The sequence below is a fragment of the Pelophylax lessonae genome (assembly GCF_965119305.1).
Source record: "Pelophylax lessonae genome assembly, contig: HAP1_SCAFFOLD_227, whole genome shotgun sequence".
Classification (NCBI taxonomy): Eukaryota; Metazoa; Chordata; class Amphibia; order Anura; family Ranidae; genus Pelophylax; species Pelophylax lessonae.
Window position 1 is genome coordinate 105376 of NW_028120103.1, and position 22775 is coordinate 128150.

The 22775-nt window shown below is 44.4% G+C and overlaps 1 protein-coding gene across 1 annotated transcript in view; it reads left to right on the forward strand.

Moving 5' to 3' along the window:
* Positions 1-20298, forward strand: part of LOC309543570 (RNA-binding region-containing protein 3-like) — a 111252-nt gene extending 90954 nt beyond the window's left edge. The window contains exons 12-14 of the mRNA XM_082276037.1: positions 1434-1566; positions 6499-6566; positions 20049-20298. Of these exons, the coding sequence (XP_082132163.1) occupies positions 1434-1566; positions 6499-6558 (193 nt within the window). The 3' untranslated portion in view covers positions 6559-6566; positions 20049-20298. The remainder of the gene's footprint in view (positions 1-1433; positions 1567-6498; positions 6567-20048) is intronic.
* Positions 20299-22775: the final 2477 nt, after the last annotated feature.

Sequence of the window (22775 nt, forward strand, 5' to 3'; positions counted from 1 at the left end):
CAGTATTTGCGGATGATACTAAACTAAGCATGCCAATATCTTCTATGCAGGATGTGGAAACCTTACAAGCGGACCTGAACAAAATAATGGGGTGGGCAACTACATGTCAGATGAGGTTTAATGTTGAAAAATGTAAAGTAATGCACCTGGGTGCCAGAAACACGAAAGCAAGGTACTCACTGGGGGGTAAACCTCTGGGTGAATCTAAGATGGAAAAGGACCTGGGGGTACTGGTAGACAACAGGCTTGGCAGTGGTATGCAATGCCAAGCCGCTGCAAGCAAAGCCAACAGAATACTGGCATGCATAAAAAAGGGGATTCACTCCAGAAATGGAGATTATTCTCCCACTCTACAAGACTCTGGTCCGGCCACATCTGGAGTATGCTGTCCAGTTCTGGGCACCGGTCCTCAGGAAAGATGTGCTGGAACTGGAGAGAGTCCAGAGAAGGGCAACAAAAATTAGGGGAATGGAGGGCATCAGCTATGAGGAAAGACTACAAGCACTGAACTTTTTCTCTCTGGAGAAGAGATGCTTGAGGGGGGATATGATATCAATGTACAATTACTGTACTGGCGACCCTAGCATAAGGAACACATTTTTAGAGAAAGGGAATACAATAAGACACGTGGCCGCTCACTAAAACTAGAGGAAAAACGGTTTAACCTTAAAATACGTAAGGGGTTCTTCACTGTCAGAGCAGTAAGGATGTGGAATTCTCTTCCACAAGCAGTCGTATCAGCAGGGAGCATCAATAGTTTCAAAAAACTATTAGATGGGCACCTTAAAGACCACAACATACATGGGTATACAATATACGGTTAACCGCAAACACACACACACATCATAGGTTGAACTGGATGGACTGATGTCTTTTTTTCAACCTCACAAACTATGTAACTATGATCCAGCGCAGGAGAGCCACTCTGCCACCGTATAACTAGGTTATGTGGTCTGCAATTAATTAATAACGAACATGTCAAACCACCTCTTCTGAGGTCCCCTGCTGGCGCGGTCCGCTCTTCCTCTTCTCCGTTTGCCCTCCATAGCAAACTGTTTACTATGGGGGTAGACATGCCAGCTTGATCCTGAGCCCGGCCTGTGTGCGCAGCTCTGCCCCGCCCCCCACTTCCTTTTTTCAGGATTTAACTGATCGCAGTAGGAGTAAATGGCTCCTGCTGCTGAGTCTCATGTGAGAAGAGAAATTGGGTAGGAGCTGCAGCAGATGGACATAGTTAGTACTGGATTAGGCTCAGGTTAAGTACTTAAAGGCCGGCTGAGGGGGGAGAAACGTTTGAAATGGGTCCTGCCAGCGTGGGCACATGTACTGTTCTGAAATGCCACTACTCTGGATATTTTTTCATGAATTCTTTATGCAAGCTTTATTTTTTGTGCTCAGTAAGCTGATATATATTTTTTTTTTTTACCTAACAGGTTTGATATTCGTTTGATGAAAGAAGGGAGAATGAAGGGGCAAGCTTTTATTGGCTTTCCCAATGAAGATGCAGCAGCAAAAGCCTTAAAACATGTCCACGGATATGTTCTTTTTGACAAGCCATTGGTCATTGTATCCTTTTTTGTATACAGGCTTATTAGAAATAGTTCTAAGGATTCTCAGGATGTATGCCTTCATCGTTGATTCAGTGGAGATGAGACCTGAAGCTCCTGTTTCGCGTACTTGTCTGCTGAAAAAAACAAAGCATACAGTATCTCACAAAAGTGAGTACACTCCTCAGATTTTTGAAAGTCTTTTTTTCTCTTTTCATGTGACAACACTGAAGAAATGACACTTTGCTACAATGTAAAGTAGTGAGTGTACAGCTTGTGTAAATTTACTGTCCCCTCAAAATAGCTCAATACACAGCCGTTAAAGTCTAAACCGCTGGCAACAAAAGTGAGTACACCCCTAGGTGAAAATGTCCACATTGGGCCCAATTAGTCATTTTCCCTCCCCGGTGTCATGTGACTCGTTAGTGTTAAAAGGTCTCAGGTGGGAATGGGGAGTAGGTGTGTTAAATTTATTATTGCTCACTCTCTCATACTGGTCACTGGAAGTTCAACATGGCACCTCATGGCAAAGAATTCTCTTGAGGATCTGAAAAAAGAATTGTTGCTCTACATAAAGATGGCCTAGGCTATAAGAAGATTGCCAAGACCCTGAAATTGAGCTGCAGCACCGTGGCCAAGTCCATACAGCAGTTAAACAGGACAGGTTCCACTCAGAACAGGCCTCGCCATGGTCGACCAAAGAAGTTGAGTACATGTGCTCTGCGTCATATCCAGAGGTGGTCTTTGGGAAATAGTGCTGCCAGCATTGCTGCAGAGGTTAAAGGGGTGGTGGGTCAGCCTGTCAGTGCACAGACCATACGCCGCACACTGCATCAAATTGGTCTGCATGACTGTTGTCCCAGAAGGAACCTCTTCTGAAGATGATGCACAAGAAAGCCCGCAAACATTTTGCTGAAGACAAGCAGGCTAAGGACATGGATTACTGGAACCATGTCCTGTGGTCTGATGAGACCAAGATCAAATTATTTGGTTCAGATGGTTCAAGCATGTATGGCGGCAACCAGGTGAGGAGTACAAAGACAAGTGTGTCTTGCCTACACTTAAGCACAGTGGTGGGAGTGTCATGGTCTTGGACTGTATGAGTGCTGCAGGAACTGGGGAGCTACAGTTCATTGAGAGAATCATGAATGCCACCACGTACTGCGACATACTGAAGCAGAGCATGATCCCCTCCCCTTTGGTGACTGGGCCGCAGGGCAGTATTCCAACATAACAACCCCAAACACACGTCCAAGACAACCACTGCTTTGATAAAGAAGCTGAGGGTAAAGATGATTGACAAGCATGTCTCCAGACCTAAACCCTATTGAGCATCTGTGAGGCATCCTCAAACAGAAGGTGGAGGAGCGCAAGGTCTCGAACATCCACCACCTTTGTGATGTCGTCAGGAGTGGAAAAGGGCTTGAGTGGCAACCTGTGAAGCTCTGCTGAACTCCATGTTCAAGAGGGTTAAGGCAGTGGTGGAAAATAATGGTGGCCACACAAAATATTGACACTTTGGGCCAAATTTGAACATTTTCCCTTAGGGGTGTACTCAGTTTTGTTGACAGTGGTTTAGACATTAATGGCTGTGTGTTGTTATTTTGAGGGGACAGCAAATTTACGCTGTTATACAAGCTGTACACTCCTTTACATTGTAGCAAAGTGTCATTTCTTCAGTGTTGTCACATGAAAAGATATAATAAAATATTTACAGAAATGTGAGGGGTGTACTCACTTTTGTGAGATACTGTACCTGCTTGTTCTCATTTTGTGATATTAATTTCTGTTGCATATGATAGTCAAATTGCAGCCTTTTATTTTACCATATATTCAAGTGAAGGATATGTGAGTTTAATTAGGCTAAATTTGATAATGCACAATTAGTTGAATAATAGTGTAGAATCTTTAATTTTTGTTTTGAAGATGCAGATGTAAGTATTGTACTGGTATTTGCTTTAACGCACTGGATTCCATCATCTGCAGAATTTACTACTTTGTGTGGATTATATGTTAACCACCTTTCCTCTGATTACTGTATATTAACAGCTGAATAGGAACGGCACCAATGCAGGTGGACATAACTGTACGTTCTGCATCGGACACTCGTGTACACTCTAGAGCACACAGCAGCAATATTTGTGACTCCAGCAATCAAATGTACAAAAAAAAAAAAATCCTGATCACCTCACCAGAGCACTGAAGTCTTGCTATGGTAAGACACAACTCATGAAAGTCCCAGAAGCAAAATCCTTTTTGGTTCTTACAAGTTCTGTTTTTGTCTCAGCATATGTGGCCCTTGTTTTCCCCTTTTTGCATTGATGGTAACACTGCACTGCTCTGGTGACAGTATGCAAAAATAAGAAATTAAATAAAATGTGTTTTTTGTGGGGTGTTTTTTTTTTTTTTTTTTTTAATGTTCCGACTCATGGGGCCGGCGGCCATGATTGCTGCTGGGCACCCGCGATCGCTCCCCGTGGAGAGAGAGCGACCGTCTGCTGTTGTAAACACAGCAGACCGTTGTTATCTCAGGAATCAGCACAGAGTGCCTGCGATTCTTTTATTTAGGATCACAGGTCACTGTGTCGATTCCACAAGCCCATCCCCCTCACAGTTAGAAAACCCCCTAGGCATACAATTAACCCTTTGATCGCCCCTGAGTTAACCCCTTCCCTGCCAGTGTCGTTATTACAGTAACAGCGCCAAATTTTAACATTGATTACTGTAGTAATATCACTGGTCCCCCCAAAAATGTCAGTTAAGGGTCCAATCTGTCTGCCGCAATGTCACAGTCCCGCTAATTGATAATCGGCGCCATTACTAGTAAATAAATAAATAAATAAATAAAAATGACAGCCCTCTTTCCCCTCGTTTGTAGACGCAATAAACTTTGCGCAAACAAATCAAAATACACTTATTGGGATTTTTATTACCAAAAATAAGTAGCAGAATACAAATTGGCCTAAAATGATAAAAAATTTGATTTTTACATTTTTTTTTTATTGGGAATGTTCTATAGCAGAATGTGAGAAATACATATATATATATATATATATATATATATATATATATATATTTTTTTTTTTTTTAGGAATGGTTGCTCATTTTTTTGTTTATAGCGAGAGGAAAAAAAAAAAGAAATCGCACAGGTGATTAAATACCACCAAAAGAAAGCTCTATTTCTGGGGGAAAAAAATACATCAATTTTCTTTGGATACAGTGTTGCACAACAGCACAATTGTCCGTTAAGGTAACGCAGTGCCGAATCGCAAAAAAATGGCCTAGTCATTAAGGGGATAAAACCTTCCGGGGCTGAAGTGGTTAAAATGTAATTTTTTACCACACGTTTTGTAGGAAATGCAGGAATAGAAAATTAAAATGTATTTTTTTTTTTTTTTTTACACAAAGAACCTTCAGGCCATCTAGGGGCATAAATTATGTATCTAATAATTATCAGGGACACTTTAAATGGTGAAGCGACGATCAGAGACCTTATCTGGTGTGGCAGTGATCAGGGACACTGACTAAAAAAAAAAAAAATTATATACCGTATATATTCGAGTATAAGCCGCCCTGAATATAAGCCGAGACCCCTACTTTTGCCACAAAAAAGTGGGAAAACTTATTGACTCGAGTATAAGCCTAGGGTGGGAAATGCTGCAGCTACTGGACCCAACTGGACCACCACGAGACACAAAACAGGGGCTGCGTGCATGGTACAGGAGATAGCGCAGGTCATAGTACAGGCATTGCACAGGTCATGGTAAGGGCATGGCACAGGTCAGGGCACAGGTGATGGTATAGGCATGGCACAGGTCATGGTACATGCATGGCACAGGTCATGGTACATGCATGGCACAGGTCATGGTACAGGCATGGCACAGGTGATGGTATAGGCATGGCACAGGTGATGGTATAGGCATGGCACAGGTGATGGTATAGGCATAGTATAGGTGATGGTATAGGCATGGCACAGTAGGTATAGGCATGGCACAGTAATTAGAGGCATGGCACAGTAATTAGAGGCATGGCACAGTATGTATAGGCATGGCACAGTAGGTATAGGCATGGCACAGTAATTACAGGCATGGCACAGGAGATGCAGTGCTGCGGGCATGGTACAGGAGAATGTCTGTACCATGCCCGCAGCACTGCATGAGGAAATACAGGGGCTGCGGAGGCATCTCACTTACCTGTCGGTGAGGCGCCGTCTTCGATTTAAAAATCGCGACACCCGGCGCCGCCATACGTCACCGCAAATGCGCCACCGATGCTCGGGAAAAGCCGAACACGTTCGGCTATTTCCGGGCATGCAGCACATGCGCAGTGACACGTCGGCGCCGAGCGGCGCCATTTTTAAAAAGACACTCCAGTCAGTGACTCGAGTATAAGCCGAGGGGTGCATTTTCAGCATGAAAAAACATGCTGAAAAACTCGGCTTATTCTCGAGTATATACGGTATATATTTCCAGAAAATTGTGACAAAAAATAACTTTTTGACAGCTCTGAAAAATGGGTTTGACTTGAAGGGGGTGAAAGTCTTTTGGTCTAGAAGTGGTTAAAGGAACCGTATACCTGAATTACCCCTTTATTTACACAATATTTATTCAGTAGCCATAAAAACATAATGGGACTTGATGGGCTGCATGCTTCATCCAGCTAATTTGTAAATAGTGAAACCAGGCTTGAGATGATGATTTTAATGTGGACTCACTTCTGCTGCAGAGGCAGGGTTTTTTGTTTTTTTTTCTGGCCCTGTGTTGCATGTGTGAGTGAGCATGCAGATGTCTGTTATATAATTCTCTAGTTTTTTTTTTTTTTTCTTTTTTTTGTTTTTTAATGGTCATGTGGACATTCCATTTATGGATTTGGTCACAAAAATTGAGTATGCATGTAAACACTGTTCTTATGTTTTCTTATGTTTTTATGCGTGACCTTAACTGAGCAACAGCAGTTTGCACGATCGGCTCGTCCCAAGCCTAATACTAATAAATTGCCAGCCAAAAGATAGCAGCCAAGGTATGTTATACAAGAGGCACCATCAGGGCAAAATCTCAGGCACTCTTGGAATGAGTCCCATTGACTGTTCAGAGAGATAATCAATTTTGAGATCAACTTTGGTATAAAAGAATATTTATATTTACTTAGTCATATTTGTTTTATAGCAGGGTATCTAGCTGTCGTACTTTTTTTTTTTTTTGCTTGCATTGTAAAAATAATATGCGGTACAGTGTATAACAAAGGCAAGGTACATAACCGTACATCCACAGTTACATCACTGACGAAAACAAGGTAAAAAAAAGGTGAGAATTCCATTCTCAAGAAAGGCATATAGTGTACAATAATTTTAGACAAGATCCAGGATATTACAGTAAGGTTCAGAAGAACAGCCACGGCTGCCAAATCTTATCGAATTTCCAAGAACAATTCCTACTGAGGTAGGTTAATTTGTACATGGGTAATGCCTTATCCAGTGCAGATTCCCATGAGGTGAGGGTAGAGGGGGAAATCCAATTAGGAAGGATTTCATTTTTCGCATAAAACAATAGGTATGAGATCAAGAGTTTTTTTGTGTCTCTAGGCCTCTGCTCATCCTCATGAATACATACTAAGGCCAGTTTAGGAGTCTTCGGGAGGGACAGCTGTAGAAGGATATTGATAAGATCAAATACATCCGTCCAGAACATGTCGAACAATGAAAATGGGGACAATCTGGAGATCTAGATGGGTAGATTTGATGTAGTCTTTGAGGCGTATAGTACACCTTATGTAGACATTTTAGTTTGGAGCAACTTATCCCTAGATGAAATGATCAATTTAGAGTTGCTTTCAAAGCATTTCTCCCATGTCTCTCGGTCTAAAGCAAGAATATCCATACTCTAACATTCCCAGAGTTTCCCTATCTTTGGAGAATCTACACTTAGTAGGGTTGAATAAAGTTTAATAAGCTCCTCCTGTGCTAGAAGGTCTTCAACTGGGTCTGTTGCCAAAGAAGGTTGGTTTAGAGAACTGAGATCGAGCTGCATGACACAATTGCCAGTATCAGAAAAGCATCCAGCTAAGCATACTATATTGGTGCGACAGATCAGCGAAAGACAACAGGGTACGACTCGGCATAACCTCTCTGAGCGTCTTAACACCAAATCAGGCCCAGATTTGTAGGTCTGGAATTGATCTAAAGTATCCCAGCGAGGGATTCCCCCATAGCGGAGTATAGGGAGACCACTGATTAGGACATAGGAAGCGTTTCCTGGCCATCATCCAAACTCTAAGTGTTGCTCTGGTTGGAAGTGAAAAAGTCATAAACGCTATGTCCACGATATACTAAGTTCACTCAGTCTGTTAGTAAGCCCAGTGTAGCTGCTTCCAGACAAGACTGCTGCGTTAGCAAGCCAGCCCTCCACATCATGGATTTAGCTAAGCAGGGTGGAGCTCCATGCCGTAGAAAGGAGCCCACACAGCGATCTATCTCCTTAAAGAAGGTCCCCTTATCCAATTTGGGCAATTCCTAAAGACGTAAATAAATTTGGGTAGGAAGAGCATTTTGACCACATTAATACGCCCCATAAGATTTAACGGAAGGGAGGTCCAGGACGTGCATTTTTCTTTTAACTGCTGTAAAAAGGGGGAAGAGGTTCAACTGAAAAATTGCTGAGATTACTCCGGACCCTAATTTCTAGAAATTTGAACTCGTCTGCCCAAAGCAAAGGAGTGGGGATCACTGTTTCCCTACCACCAGAGTCCAAGGGGAAAAGTGCCGATTTTTTTCCAGTTGAACCTTATTCCTGAGTACTACTAATCGAAGATCGCAAGGGCTACCCACAGGGAGGAGTGTGCATCACATAGATACAGTAAAGTATCATCCGTGTACAGTGAAATCTTTTCCTCCAAGGGGCCAACCTACCATCCCTCAACAAGCCGGGAACTCCATATTAATAAAGCCAAAGGCTCAAGGGCCAGGGCGAAGAAACTCGAAGATAGGGGACACTCTAACAATTGCGGCGATAACTCACATGTGTGGTTTGAACACTGTTTACATATGTGGGCGGGGCTTCCGTATGCGTTCGCTCCTGCGCGCGAGCTAACAGGGACAGGGCGCTTTAATTTTTTTTTTCTATTTATTTTATTTAATATTTTTTATTTTTACAGTTTAAAAAAAAAAAAAAAGTGATCATTTTTATTCCTATTACAAGGAATGTAAACATTCATTGTAATAGAAATAGGCATGACGGGACCTTTTTATTGTGAGATCTGGGGTCAAAAAGACCTCACAACTTCACAAGTACACTAAAAAAAAAAATGGTTAAAAAAAAAATTGACACTTTAAGCCGGTTGCTAGTCAATGACGTTTGATGTCGCTCTGGTCCTCCAAGACAGAGTCGAGTGTGGGCCATCTTGCCCTCACTCGACTTCCTGTCTAAGAGGATATGGGACCGGTGTAACGTGAGAAAAACCTACCCTTGTCACTTCCGGCCAGGAACAGCTGAGCAGCGCAGCAGTGCGCATGCTCCCAGCCCCGGATACGTAATGGATCAGCTGAGGAGCAGACTACTGCGCATGCGCACTAGTATGAAATTATTACTGTGTTCCGTGAAAAAAACCTACCCACGTGGCGGTTACATAAAACATCTCGGCTGCAATACGAGTCATCTCCGCTCCTGTCCCTGTGACTTCCCTCAACTCGGCTAGTAAATATAAAAGCGGCTGGCGGCTCCGTGATTTATCTTTTCATACACCCGCCGCCGCTTTTATATTTACTAGCCGAGATGAGGGAAGTGACAGGGATAGGAGTGGAGATCACTCGTATTGCAGCACAGCTGTTTTAATGTAAACGCCGCATTACACACAGTGCCGTGCAACCGGAAGTGACGAGGGTAGGTTTTTCTCACGGGTAGGTAATTCTCACGGAACACCGGATCGGTTTCCCCGCTGTCGGCGGGTCCGGTAAGCTGGGAAAAGGATCGGGACGCGGCGGGAGGGGGGGGGCACCTCTTCCGCCACACCATAAATGTGATCCCGCAGCAAATCCGCCACTGGGACCACCCTTACCTGAAAGCCCTCCGTTTTTAAAAATACCGGGGTTATGGCAGCTATCTGCTGCCATAACCCCAGTATTTAGCGCCAAAAGACGAACGTACATCGATGGGCGGTCGATAAGTGGTTAAGTTAGTCACCTGCGACTAGCACATTAGAAACCCCATATTGTATCACTTGTTGCATTATAAAATATAGTAAGGCAGTATCCACCTGGGGTGGAAGTTAAAGACACACAATGACAAATTCAACATTAAATATTGAGGCATGGCCATTGAGTATTACAAATCTGCCCCCCGGGTCAGTTTGAACTCCCATAAGGGGATCAATGAACAAGGACACTCACCCCCTTAGCATAAGTGGAATAGGTGGCATGATAATGCTCACGCATGAAGCCAAAAAGAAAGGGAAAAAAAACACATCAGAAAAAACGTTTAAAATTCAGAAAGCTTCATGTGCATCCAATAACAGTTACAAACACATTAACCACTTTACCACTAGCCACTGTGCTGCTACTGCAGCAATGTGGCTCGTTATCGTCCAGCGACGTAGACCTACGTCGCTGGACTCCTCCCCCTTTCATTCACTCCGGGAGTCGGGCCAGGGGAGGAGCGGCGGCGATCGCCGCTGCTCTGCCCCGATCGTCGGGGAATCCAGTTTGGAGATCCGCCCGCTTGTGTAAACAGAGCGGGCGGATCTAAGTGACAGATCGGAGTGTTCAGCATAGCTGAACATCCAATCTGTCCCTGACTCACTCAGTCACCTCCCCCCCACACGTTAGTAAGCACCAGGCATACATTAACCCCTCCCTCTCCAATAAAATTAACCCCTTCCCTGCCAGTGTCATTTTTACAGTAACAGTGCATATTTATAGCACTGATTACTGCAGTAATGTCACTGGTACCCCCAAAAGTGTCAAAAATGTCAGTCAAGGGTCCGATCTGTCCGCCGCAATGTCGCAGTCCCGCATAAAAAAAAATCGCAGATCGCTGCCATTACTCGTTAAAAAAAAAAAAAAACACCAAAAATGACAGAAATCTTTCCCTTAGTTAGTAAACGCAATAACTTTTGCGCAAACCAATCAAAATACGCTTATTGTGATTTTTTTTTTACCAAACTTGGGTACCAGAAAACAAATTGGCCAAAAATTTTAAAAAAAATTGGTTTTTACATCTTTTTTGGGGGGAATTTCATATAAAAAATGTTAAAAATATTATTTTTTCAAAATAAACGCTCTTTTTTTGTTTATAGCGCAACAAGTAAAAATCGCACAGGTGATCAAATACCACCAAAAGAAAGCTCTGTTTGTGGGAAAAAAAGGACGTAAATTTCGTTTGGGTACGGCGTCGCATGACCGCGCAATTGTCAGTTAAATTCGTACAGCGCCGAATCGCAAAAAGTGGCCCAGACGTAAGACAGCAAAATGCTCTAGTGGTAAAGTGGTTAAAATAAAAAATAGGGTAAGAAAGAGATCCCTTTTTATATAATCTGTGATCCCAAATACGAGATGCTGGAGCAGTACACATACTAAGGATTCACTGAATTACCTGAACAAGTCAGGAGCACTTTCTTAAACAGTCAAATGGCATGTATGGGCCACATGGCTGAGGTAAACTTGGCATCTACATAGTGCATGAGCCACATACAAAAAATAAACCAAGTATTAAGAAAAAATAAAAATAGGAGGTAATAACAAAACAGAGAATTCAAGTAGGACCTCTAAATCCTAAAGGCTATGAATATAGCTTAGAGAAGCAAAAGAGACGTCACCACATAGCTGACTTCAATATGAGGAGGCAAAGTTTCTAGCCAGCTGGCTGCATCCAGAGTGTAATCAGGGAACAGCAGCAGCTTAGCATTTTGATGGTGCAGATCCTCGGTGCCTCGGGCTGCCGACAACGCTCCATCATGATCCCGGAAATTCATTAGCCTTAACTGGACGGCCTCGATCTTATTAGTCCGCACCGCTTGACACGACGTAATAGCCACCATGACCTCGGTATGCCCGGCGGTGAGGAGTCGGGCGTCTCCACAGGGTCAGTCTGCAAAGCCATATTGGAATGGCCCGCGGGAGACTCTGCCGAGAAAAGGCCCAGGACTCACTGGCGTGTCCGCTCCCGGTGGGAAATTAAGCTTCTATTAAGGCATACAGAGCTAGAGTAGCGTTGTTGCAGAGCGAAAGGGGGCCCAAATAAATGAAGGATTCAGGTTATCTCCAGCAGAGCTTCGGGAAACACATCTCCTCAGTCGGCCATCTTGGACATGCCCCCAGCTGTTGTACTTTTCATTTTAGTTAACACACTGACTTCTTTAAAACCCCTCTATTGTGTTTTAAACAGGCACTGTTGCCAGTCTACTCATTTCAACAATCAGAACATTTTCTGATAAAATTTTGTGAATTTAACATCCATGCATGTTATCTACCTGTTACAGGCCCCCTTTTGTAGACATCCAAAAGCCCTGAGAATGTTCCTGGGTGCCGCCATCTGGAACATGATGTGGACAGCCCCAGCTGACTCAGAGCTGTCATTCAACCAACTCTTGTATTCCCTTTCACTTCTCCCCCAACAGCTACATAAAGGGTTATCTAGGGAGTTAGAGGAGCTGGGCCAGCATAGAAAGTAATTAGACACTCCCAGAATGGAAGAGGGCTATGAGAGTAACGAGGAAAGTAGCTGTTCTAAGAAATTGTTTCTCTGGAGTAGTCAAACTAGCCAGTACAAAGGCACATTACATAATAAGTAACAAGTAAGCAATTAAAAATACCCCCTACAGGAGTGGGACACTAGGCAGGAAAAAACGCTACCACGCCAATGGGACAGTCCCAGGGGATACTCCCACTTCCTGCTATAGGCACCCAGTTTTTTTTTTTCTGCCTAGTCAGAGTAAGGACCTTGTGCCTTGCTGGGATCTCTGGTCCTAGCAATATTGTCTTTTTTTTTTTTTTTTTTTACTGATTTTTTTTTTTCCTCTCCTTGTTCTTTTCTGTTTCTGTGGAAACTACAATCAACTGCTGGACTGGGCGATGGACTGGATATTCTAGATCCTTATGGTCTCCCAAGTCCAGCCAGTGAGCGCGACCTGACCTCCGCTTTGTGCTAGGTCGGCCGCAACATAGCCCCACTGGACAGAGGCTGGCCAGCAAGTTAAACGTCTCGCTAGGACCCATAGACCTGGTCACGACCTGAGTCGCAGCATGCCTCTTGCCTTCAGCACCCCCATTCCGATGGTGTAGTGGTCTGTCTGGAGTGGTGCCCACTGGGTTTCCATGGTGTGGTAAGTAGTGTCCCCCCTTCCACTGATGGCCTTTTGGGAATGAACGTGGGCCCCTCCCTGGGACGGTCGGACCCCTTGGTTCTCTTCCTTCCCACATAGCATCCTTCCTCATTTATCGGGGTACCTCTGTGGCCCACCCCCCCATTTATCCACACTTAGCTCCCCCTCCCCCAGAGGTGGCCATACATGTAATGTCTGTGTGGGGGTGGTCCTGGTGTGGGGGGGTCCTGCCAGGGCCCCTCCTTACTGCCCTTTCGTTTCTGGGGGTCCTGGGCACCGCGTGTAGCCGCCATTTTGTTGTGAATGACTGCTGTATATATCGGCAGCCATGTTTCTGTAGTCCGGTGGCAATTTTCTTGTAGTTTCCCATTGCTATAAAGCCGCGGCCATGTTTTTGCAGCATAAGGGGTGGGGATTCGGCGGTGGACCTCTAGTGTTCTTTCCTGAACCTTCTTTCTCTCTGATCACCGCACGGCATGCAGCTTTGGTGCTCTGCTCTGTACCTGAGTTGGTGGTGGTGAGTCCCTGTGGGTGCAAAACGACCTCCCTCTTTCTGCTATAGCAGGAACTTGGTGCGCTGGGACTTTATTTTATTTTTTTAGCAGTATTTTTTCCTTTTTTTGCTGGTGGTCCCGGGGGTTAACCCATGGAGTCCCTGGAGCATGTCTACCCGCCTGACCCCCTCTCAGGGGCTGCGGGGCCCTCTGGGTCCCAGTCTTCTTTGTCTGCCATGATGGCGGTCCTAGAGTCACTAGTGTCCAAGGTAGATATGGTCCTGCAAAACAGGATGGGCAAAAAGCGTCCCCCGCCTTCACCTGCATCCTCTGTCACCTCAGATTCTGAGGTTGACCTGGCCGACGCGGACGCGAGTCTCCCTACTGGGTCTGCGTCCAGGCACCCTGAGTGCTTTGATAGTGACAATGATTCGTCTTCCACTATGGTCGCACACGAAAAGGCGCTAGTGGATGCACCGATCGTATCAGTGCTTGAAACATTTAAACTGAAGGATGCAGCTGCCGGTACATTTTGGTACCCGCAGATCCTCAAAGATGACAAAGGTTTTCCCAATTCCCGCCTATGTTGACAAAATTGTCGAGTCAGTCAGGGTGCCTAAGCATTTCGCTAAAAGGTATCCCTTTGAAGAGTCCCTGAAAAAAAAAAAACTAACCGTACCGCCTATGGTGGATTCTCTGGTTTCCAGGTTAAATAAAGCCACCCTTCTCCCGGTGGAGGACTCTGTCTTTTAAAGACCCTTTTGACAAGAGAGCTAAATCTGTGGTCTAACACCTTTTTACAATGGCCGCTTCCATCCGTAGACCAGTGTTTACCATAACTTTGGTTTCCCAGACCTTCACGGAATAGGCAAAGCTTATGGGCCAGGATTTGGAAGGGGAACAGATTCCCCCCAACCTCGTGGAGCTGGCGGCTCAGTTGATCCAGGGATTGCTGTTTATCTGTGATGTCTCTCTGGATGCGGCTCCCTTAGTCTGCAGGGTATCTGTAACAGCGGTGATCCTTGGGCGCATGAAATGGCTCAAATACTGGTATATGGACCAGGTTTCCAAGAAGGTCCTGTCTGATCTCCCTTTTGTAGGAGATTGCCTGTTCGGAGGTCCCATGGATGAGATCATTAAGGGGCTCACAGGGGGAAGGTTACTCTTCTCCTGCAGGCTACCAGGAGCAAGTAGTTCTGTTGCAAACGTGGCCCTTTCGTCTCTGCAAGCAAGCGGCCCTTTCATTCCTCAGGATTTCAGGAAAAGGGATCATCGAAACGAATCTGAACCCCCTCTGGAGGTTCAAAGAGGCCGTGGTGTGGTAAGCTGAGGGCGGGTCCCTCCAGACCCACAGATAAGCCCTCTTCTGCCTGACGGGACACCCCCACCCGTATCTGGGGTGGGGGGGGGGCGACTTTGCTTCTTTAAGGACCCGTGGACCTCCTTGATTCAAGACAGGTAGGTCCATGAGCTAATTCGGTCTGGTTATAAGATCGAGCTTCAGTCTTCGCCTCCAGCAAGGTTCTTTCCTTCCAACGTGCGTTTGTCGCCAGATCGCCTGCGAGGTCTCCTCGGAGCGGTGCAAGATCTTACAACGGGTCATTGTACCGCTTCAAGAATCTGAACACTTTCAAAACCTATTTGCTGTGTCCAGGAAGGAAGGCAAAGTTCATCCAATCCTGGACCTCAAGGACTTGACTTCTTTGTGCTGGTACAAAAATTCTGGATGGAATCCATTTGCACGGTAGTGGCATTCCTTCATCAAGGGGATCTCCTGGCCTCTATCGATATCAAGGATGCTTACCTTTATATCCCAATATATATCGGGCATCAGCGCTTTCTTCTCTTTGCCGTGTGCACGGAGCACTATCAATTTGTGGCGTTACCCTTTGGGCTCACCTCAGCTCCTCAGGTGTTCACAAAAGTTTTGGCTCCAGTGTTAACATTGCTGCGGCAGAGAGGGATTGCGGTACTGGGATACCTGGATGATCTCCTTCTGCGTGCAGAGTCTCCGATTTGTCGTAAGACAACCTGAACATTACTGTGCGAACCTTGCAAGAGTTTGGATGGGAACTAAATTTCCAAAAATCTTCTCTAGTTCCATCCACCAAGTTGGACTACCTGGGTCTGACCCTGGATTTGGCCTCAGCCCGGGTGTTTTTTCCAGGGGAGAAACTGCAAAAGCTGCAGGATGCGATTTGGCTCATGTTGTCCAACAGTTGCATGCGAGTTCTGGGCCTGATGGTGTCTACCTTCGAGGCGGTTCTGTTTGCACAGTTCCACACGCGACCTTTGCAGAGAGATTCTTGCCAAGTGGGACAAGAATCCACAGTCTTTGGACAATCTGATTCTGTTGAGCTAGGGCACGAGGGGGGGTCCCCAATTTGGGTTTGCTCTCCGGTGCTTCGTCAGGGAAAATCCTTCCTTCCCCTATACTGGACAGTAGTCACCACGGATGCCAGCCTGTCCAGATGGGGAAGACGTCTTTGGCACGGTTTGTGCTCAGGGGGTTTAGTCTCTGGAGGAGTCCAGACTTCAGATCAATTTACTGGAACTTTGGGCGATCAGACTGTCTGGCTCTGGACCATCTTCAGGGGTGCCTAGTGAGGATTCAATTGGACAATGCCACGGCCATGGCATATTTTAATCACCAAGGGGGCACAAAGAGTCTCCTAGCAGCTTGGGATGTAGCAGGCATTCTAAGGTGGGCAGAACGTTTCGTTCCAGCCCTCTCGACTATGCATATTCCAGGGGTAGAAAATTGGCAAGCGGATTACCACAGTCATCAGGCCTTGGACCAGGGAGAATGGTCACTTCATCCGGAGGAGTTTCATCCGTTGTGTCTCCGGTGGGGATCTCCTGAGGTGGACCTGTTGGCCGCTCGTCTCAACAGGAAGGTGCAGAGGTTTGTGGCAAGGTCTCGGGATCCTCTGCCCGACACCACAGATGCGCTGGTGGCCCACTGGGCCCAGCATCGTCTGATATATGCCTTTCCTCCTCTAAAACTTCTGCTGAGGATCGAGGCAGAAGAGATTCCGGTTATCCTAGTGGCCCCAGACTGGCCTCGCCAGTCTTGGTATGCAGATCTAGTATGGCTGGTTGCTGATGTCCCTTGGAGACTCCCTCTCAGAGAAGACCTATTGGCTCTAGAGCCGAGCTTCCATCCTGTTTAAGCCACTGGCTTTAACGGCTTGGCTGCTGAAGGATAGGGGGTTGTCAGACTCTGTGATTCCCACGCTGTTAAAAGCTAGAAAATCTACCTCTAGGAAAATTTACCATCGCGTCTGGAAATCATGCACTGCGTGGTGTGAGTCTCTGGGGGTTTCCCCCTTTCCTTTTCGGTGACTCGAATTTTGGCATTTCTTCAAAGAGGTGTGGAACAGCGCCTTGCCTTGGGTACCATCAAGGGCCAGGTTTTGGCCTTGGCGATTTTCTTTCGATGTCCCTTAGCTATGCACTCTTTTGTTCACACTTTTGTTCAGGGGGTTCGCCACTTGGCTCCCCCAGTGCGGTCTCCGTTGCCTCAATGGAATCTCAACTTGGTTCTATCGGTTCTTCAGAAAACTGCCTTTCAAAAATATTTGCAAGATTCCTCTGCTTACATTGTTCCAGAAGGTAGCTTTCTTGGTGGCTATTACTTCTGCACATAGGGTGTCGGAGCTGGCAGTTTTGTCTTGTCGTTCACCTTATTTGGTGGTTCACAGAGATAAAGTGGTGCTTCACCCTTGTCAGTAGTTCCTTCTTAAGCTTGTCTCTGGTTTCCATCTGAATGAAGACATTGTGTTGCCTTCCCTGTGTCCTAAGCATGCTAAGAAGATTGCCTTCCATTCTCTGGAAGTGGTTCGGAGATCAGGGTTTACTTGGCTGCAACTGAGTCAGTTCGAATATCAGACTCACTATTTGTCCTTACGGATGGTCCTCGCAAGGGGTTGGCCGCGTCTGCCATGACTATTTCCAGATGGATCAGACAGACGGTGGTGCAGGCCTATGCAATCAAGGGTCAGGTTCCTCCTTTACCTGTTAAGGCGCTTTCTACATGGGCACTTAGTGCCTCCTGGGCCTTCCGCCATCAGGCATCAGTGATGCAGGTTTGCAAGGTGGCTACTTGGTTGTCTGTACACACTTTCACAACATTTTACAAAGTAGATGTGCTGGCATCTGCGGATGCTGCTTTTGGCTGCAAGGTTTTGCAGGCTGCTGTTGAGAGGACTAGTCCTCCGTGAGGGTGCATGTTTCAGGTGAGCTCCAGTTGTTCCTGGTTGAGCTCCATGTTACCTGTTTGGCTAGGTTTAGCCTTTTTGTAATTTTTTTTTTTCTGCTGTTTTTCCCATCCCTCATGTTTGACATTGCTTTGGGACATCCCAGTGGTCAAGAGGATTCTGGAGCTGTGTACGTCAATGAACGAAAGAGTAAATTGGATTTTTGTCTTATTGTAAAATCCCTTTCTCTGATGTTCATTGATTGAAGCTGTGTCCGTCAATGAACATTAGAGAAAAAGATTTTACGGTAAGGCAAAAATCCAATTTTTCTGTGCTTCTACCTGCATTTTGTTAGGATCTCTTTAAAATGTTTGTAGGCGACACATTACGGAATAGCTGTATATTTTTCTTTTTAGATTTGTTTCTTTTTAAGTTTTGTGTAACTTCATTAACCTTTACAAGTAGCAAGACCACATGATTGGTTCGAAGTTGGACCTCTGTCTCCTTTTTATATTACATTTGCTAAAAATCTGGGAGAAGGACTAAGGAGAAAATGGTACAGGCTCAAACGCAATTGATCCAGAGGGGCAGCCACATATGCTATGTGTTTGCAGGACCATCCCAGTACTAGACTTATAAAATGTTTTTCATTACCATTTTAAGTATTTTTAAAGAAACTTGTAGATAGGGCGAAAGATGTAGAATGTTCCAAAATGCCTTGGCACTAGCTAGAATCTTTAAGCCTTTATTCACACTAGCATGACTTCTCATGCGACTTTGGACATGACAAGTCACAGCTATTCTTTTCAATGCCACCAGTTCAGGCTGATGCAATTTAAGTCGCAGAGATTTTGGAAAGATGTCTGCGCTACTGGTGCAACTTTTGGTGCGACTTTGATCCATTGAGTGTAAAGTCGCATCAGTTGTGCTCCAAAGTCGCACTGGAGACATGTGAATGGAACCTAACACTTTTTTATCACAGGAAAAGTGAATAGGAATTATTTGAATTTCATTTGGAAACTTTTGTCTGTTAAAGTGGAACTAAAGTCCACAGATACCTAACTTCCTTCACTGGTGCTGATATCGGTTATCAGCTTCCTCTGTGTATCCGGTCTAAAGCCATCCTGATTGTCTGGTGGGGTATGATGCAACTCCTGTATAACTCCCACGCATAGTGTACATTCTAAAGGATTGCAAACATGCTGGTCAGTTTGTTTTATTGCAGAGGAGATATAGTATGTTTCTTCTGCGATAGTTTGTCTGCTTGCAGTTTTTAATATTTGCTCTTTAGTTCCACAGAAACAGTGCTGACTTTACAGAGAAAAACAAGTACATGGTGATCTGTTAACCTTATTGTCAGTTTAGCTGCTGACTGAAATATTTGATTTCCTAGCTGACCAAGGTTTCCACTCGCGGCCAAGAAAAGCCTTGTATATGTCCAAAATGTGGAAAAAAGTGCAGCGCTAATAAATACTAGCAATATAAACGTGTGTGTATATATATATATATATATATATATATATATATATATATATACACCAAGAAAGGTAAATACAAATAAATTGCAAAATGAATAAAAGTGAACATCAAATCAACAGTCCCATATGTGAAGTGAATATATGTCCGCTTGTTAAGCTAGAGTAGACATTTTCTGGGCTAGGTAAATTGACACAGACATCGGACAATTGGCACATAGCAAAGTGTTGGGGTTATGTGCCTGACAGTATCTGTTCTGGTCATAATCTTCAAGTAATTGCTGGCATATCCTTCCCCTATTCTCAATCACATCGCTAACACCTTTACGTCTGTAAATTAGCCATATGATAATAAGAAAAACCCTTAGTTTGGTTAATGCAAGCTTATCCTTAAAGTTGTTGTAAACACTTACATATACTCAGTTAAGTGACTAGCCTCAGATGATACACAGAGATAAAAACAAATTTTCCTACATAAGTTGCAGCTGTTTATCTGCAGCCATTCAAAGTCCAGAATTCTATAACTTGTCTGAGCTGTTTTAAAAAGTCAGGAGGAGAGCCAAAGTTACAGTTTACAGAGCTCAGTGAGTAGAGCTCTGAGAGCTGATTGGAGGGAAGAGACACTCCCCCCCCCCCCTTCACACAGGAACAGACCAGAGGCTGTCATTCAGCCAGAGCTCCCTCCCCTGGCACCATTTTTCTCTTGGTGTCAGGAAAACTTGTCAGAAGTGACTCATGCTGATAGCAGAGGAAGGAAGCAGAAAACAGAAATGACATGTAGTGCTCCTAATTGAGACAAGTACACACTGTAGAGGGATATGCTTTGTTCATATTCCATGCCTGAGGTTTACAACTACTTGAAGCAAATGTAATTAGCTGGGACAGGAGCAAAGAAAAAAATAGAAGTTAAAAAAGATCTCCCTGGAAGAGAAACTGGTGCAGGGCTCGGCAGTCTGTATTATGTCTTCTGTCCAGCATAAAAATATAGCCGTGAAAACAGTTTTGCTGTTCTTCTCCTTAAAGATGACCATGAAACTGCTGTTTGGGCATTCAGAGTGTATCCTTTCATGTTGTATCCTTTTTAATATATGTAATTCCCAGCTAGATTAAAGAAGTAAGCTTCCTTATGATTTTAGTTACTTCTAATCATATTTCTGTTACATTTTAATGCTTCATAGTGATGTTTCTATACTGGTCTCATTCACAACATTTTCCCCTTATACATTAAACTGTAAACCTTATATAAAAAAGCAGGCATTACTGGAAGGCTTTTTCTTGCACAATTATAGCATAATGGTCTGCCAGATGTATATTGCCACACTGAAGAGCCTTTCCAAACCGCTTGCTTGAAAGACACTGGATTCCACACTTCAAATCACCAGGTGGTATCATAAAAGCCTTGGGGTCCCCGTTAATGGCAGTCCTCATGTATTGCACAGTTCAGCTGCCACTGTTCCAGTTTTTATCTATAGCACGGCTTAAAATATTATTGTATATCAATTCAAATATAAAATTATTCTCAACATTTGGGTGGACAGACTTGTGTAAACGCCAAGTGGCTGCTTCTTACTTGGGGCACCATGAAAAAAAAAAAAAAAAAAAACTATATATTGGTTGGTTTTCATTTCTGAGCACTGAAAAAGCTGATACAATTACTAAAATGTTATACTTCTACTTTAGATAAAAAGGGCTTGGCATGAAGGTTCTTTTTAAGCTGAACTCTGCCCACCCCCACCCTAGCATATTTAGAATACAATTCTTGTATATTTTAGAGGGGATTAAAATAGAAATACTTTATGCCATGGTCATGCAACCTCATTTTAGTCTTTACTCCACGTTCCAGGGTGGATGAGGCCTTAATATCACATACAATTCAGGACCAGGACTCTGCTGGCCCTGCTTTGCATGTGACAATATCAGCAAAAAACCTCTGTGACCATGGAGTAAGGTCACCATTTTTTATTAGAGCCCCCTAGACTAAAGGGGCATTTGAGTCCTCAATTTTCTGGAGGCAACCAGATGTTATATTTTGGGCCAGCCTGGAGTTGGGTTTTAAATGGTAGGTGCACTTTTATCCTGTAATCTGTATCCCTCCCATATTCGCCCTTCTGATCAAATTTGGAAATTTAACATCCAGCAAGGCGATGTTTTTCATGCTTAGAAGTAAAGCAGTTTGGATGCTGTTTGAAATGGTGCACCAGGTGCTGCTATACAGGGTTGAACTGGCTCTGTGCTTATCTCTGCAAATAAACCCCGGGCATGCTTTTTCTAGGACCAACTTGGTATATACATGTTATTATTTCAGAATGCACATGCAGAGAGTAGCCTTGGACAACATAAGCACTATGGAGGTCTAGGCAGCAGATGCTGTTTTGTAAGTTGGTAACAACTTCTGTTTTCAAAGGTGATCAGTTAGGTGCAGGGGTGGTGAAATACAATAAAAGTTTGCTTATTCTATTAAGTTACAGTGGTGATCGAAAGTTTGGGCACCCCAGGTAAAAATTTGTATTTAACCACTTGCCGACCGCCGCACGACTATCTACGTCGGCGGTCAGCCCCTCACAGGCAAACTAACGTAGGGCTACGTTGCTTGCTTGTGAGGGTCTAGGGAGCGAGCGCGCGCCCCCGGAGGCGCGCTCCCGCTCCCGCGTGGTCACGGACCCCCCCCCCCGCGCGTGTGACCAGCGGACCCGATGTCCGCCGGCCACTCGGCGATCGGCGGGGGAGAGGGAGAATGTCAGGCAGCTTGTGTAAACAAGCTGCCTGTCATTCTCCTCGCTGCAAAGACACTGATCACATGGATCTACTATGTAGATCTGTTGATCAGTGTCCTTACAGCTGAAGCCACAGCCAATCACAGTAGAAAGCACGCCCCTAGGGACACACACAGCCCCTCCCTCCCAAATAAAGTTAACCCCTTCACTACCAGTGTATTTTTACAGTAACAGTGCATATATATAGCACTGATTACTGTAGAAATGTCACTGGTAACCCCAAAAGTGTCAAAAATGTCAGTCAAGGGTCCGATCTGTCCACCGCAATGTCGCAGTACCGCAAAAAAAATCGCAGATCGCCGCCATTACGCGTTAAAAAAAAAAAACAACTAAAATGACAAAAATCTTTCCCTTTGTTAGTAAACGCGATAACTTTTGCGCAAACCAATCAAAATACGCTTTTTGCGATTTTTTTTTTTTTACCAAACATAGGTAGCATAAAACAAATTGGCCGAAAATGTTAAAAAATTTTGATTTTTACATTTTTTTTGGGGGAATTTCATATAAAAAAAATGTGAAAAATATTGTTATTTTTGCAAAATTGACGCTCTTTTTTTGTTTATCACAGGTGATCAAATACCACCAAAAGAAAGCTCTGTTTGTGGGAAAAAAAGGACGCCAAATTTGTTTAGGTACAGCGTCGCACGACCGCGCAATTGTCCGTTAAAGTCACGCAGTGCCGAATCGCAAAATACCCCCTGGTCGGAATGGGGGTAAAATCTTCCGGGGCATAAGTGGTTAATGTGCATAAAGAAGCCAAGGAAAGATGGAAAAATCTCAAACGCATCAAATTACAGATTAGACATTCTTATAATATGTCAACAAAAGTTAGATTTTATTTCCATCATTTACACTTTCAAAATAAAAGAAAACAAAAAAATGGCGTCTGCAAAAGTTTGGGCACCCTGCAGAAATAAAATCTTGTACTGCCCCCTTTGGCAAGTATCACAGCTTGTAAACGCTTTTTGTAGCCAGC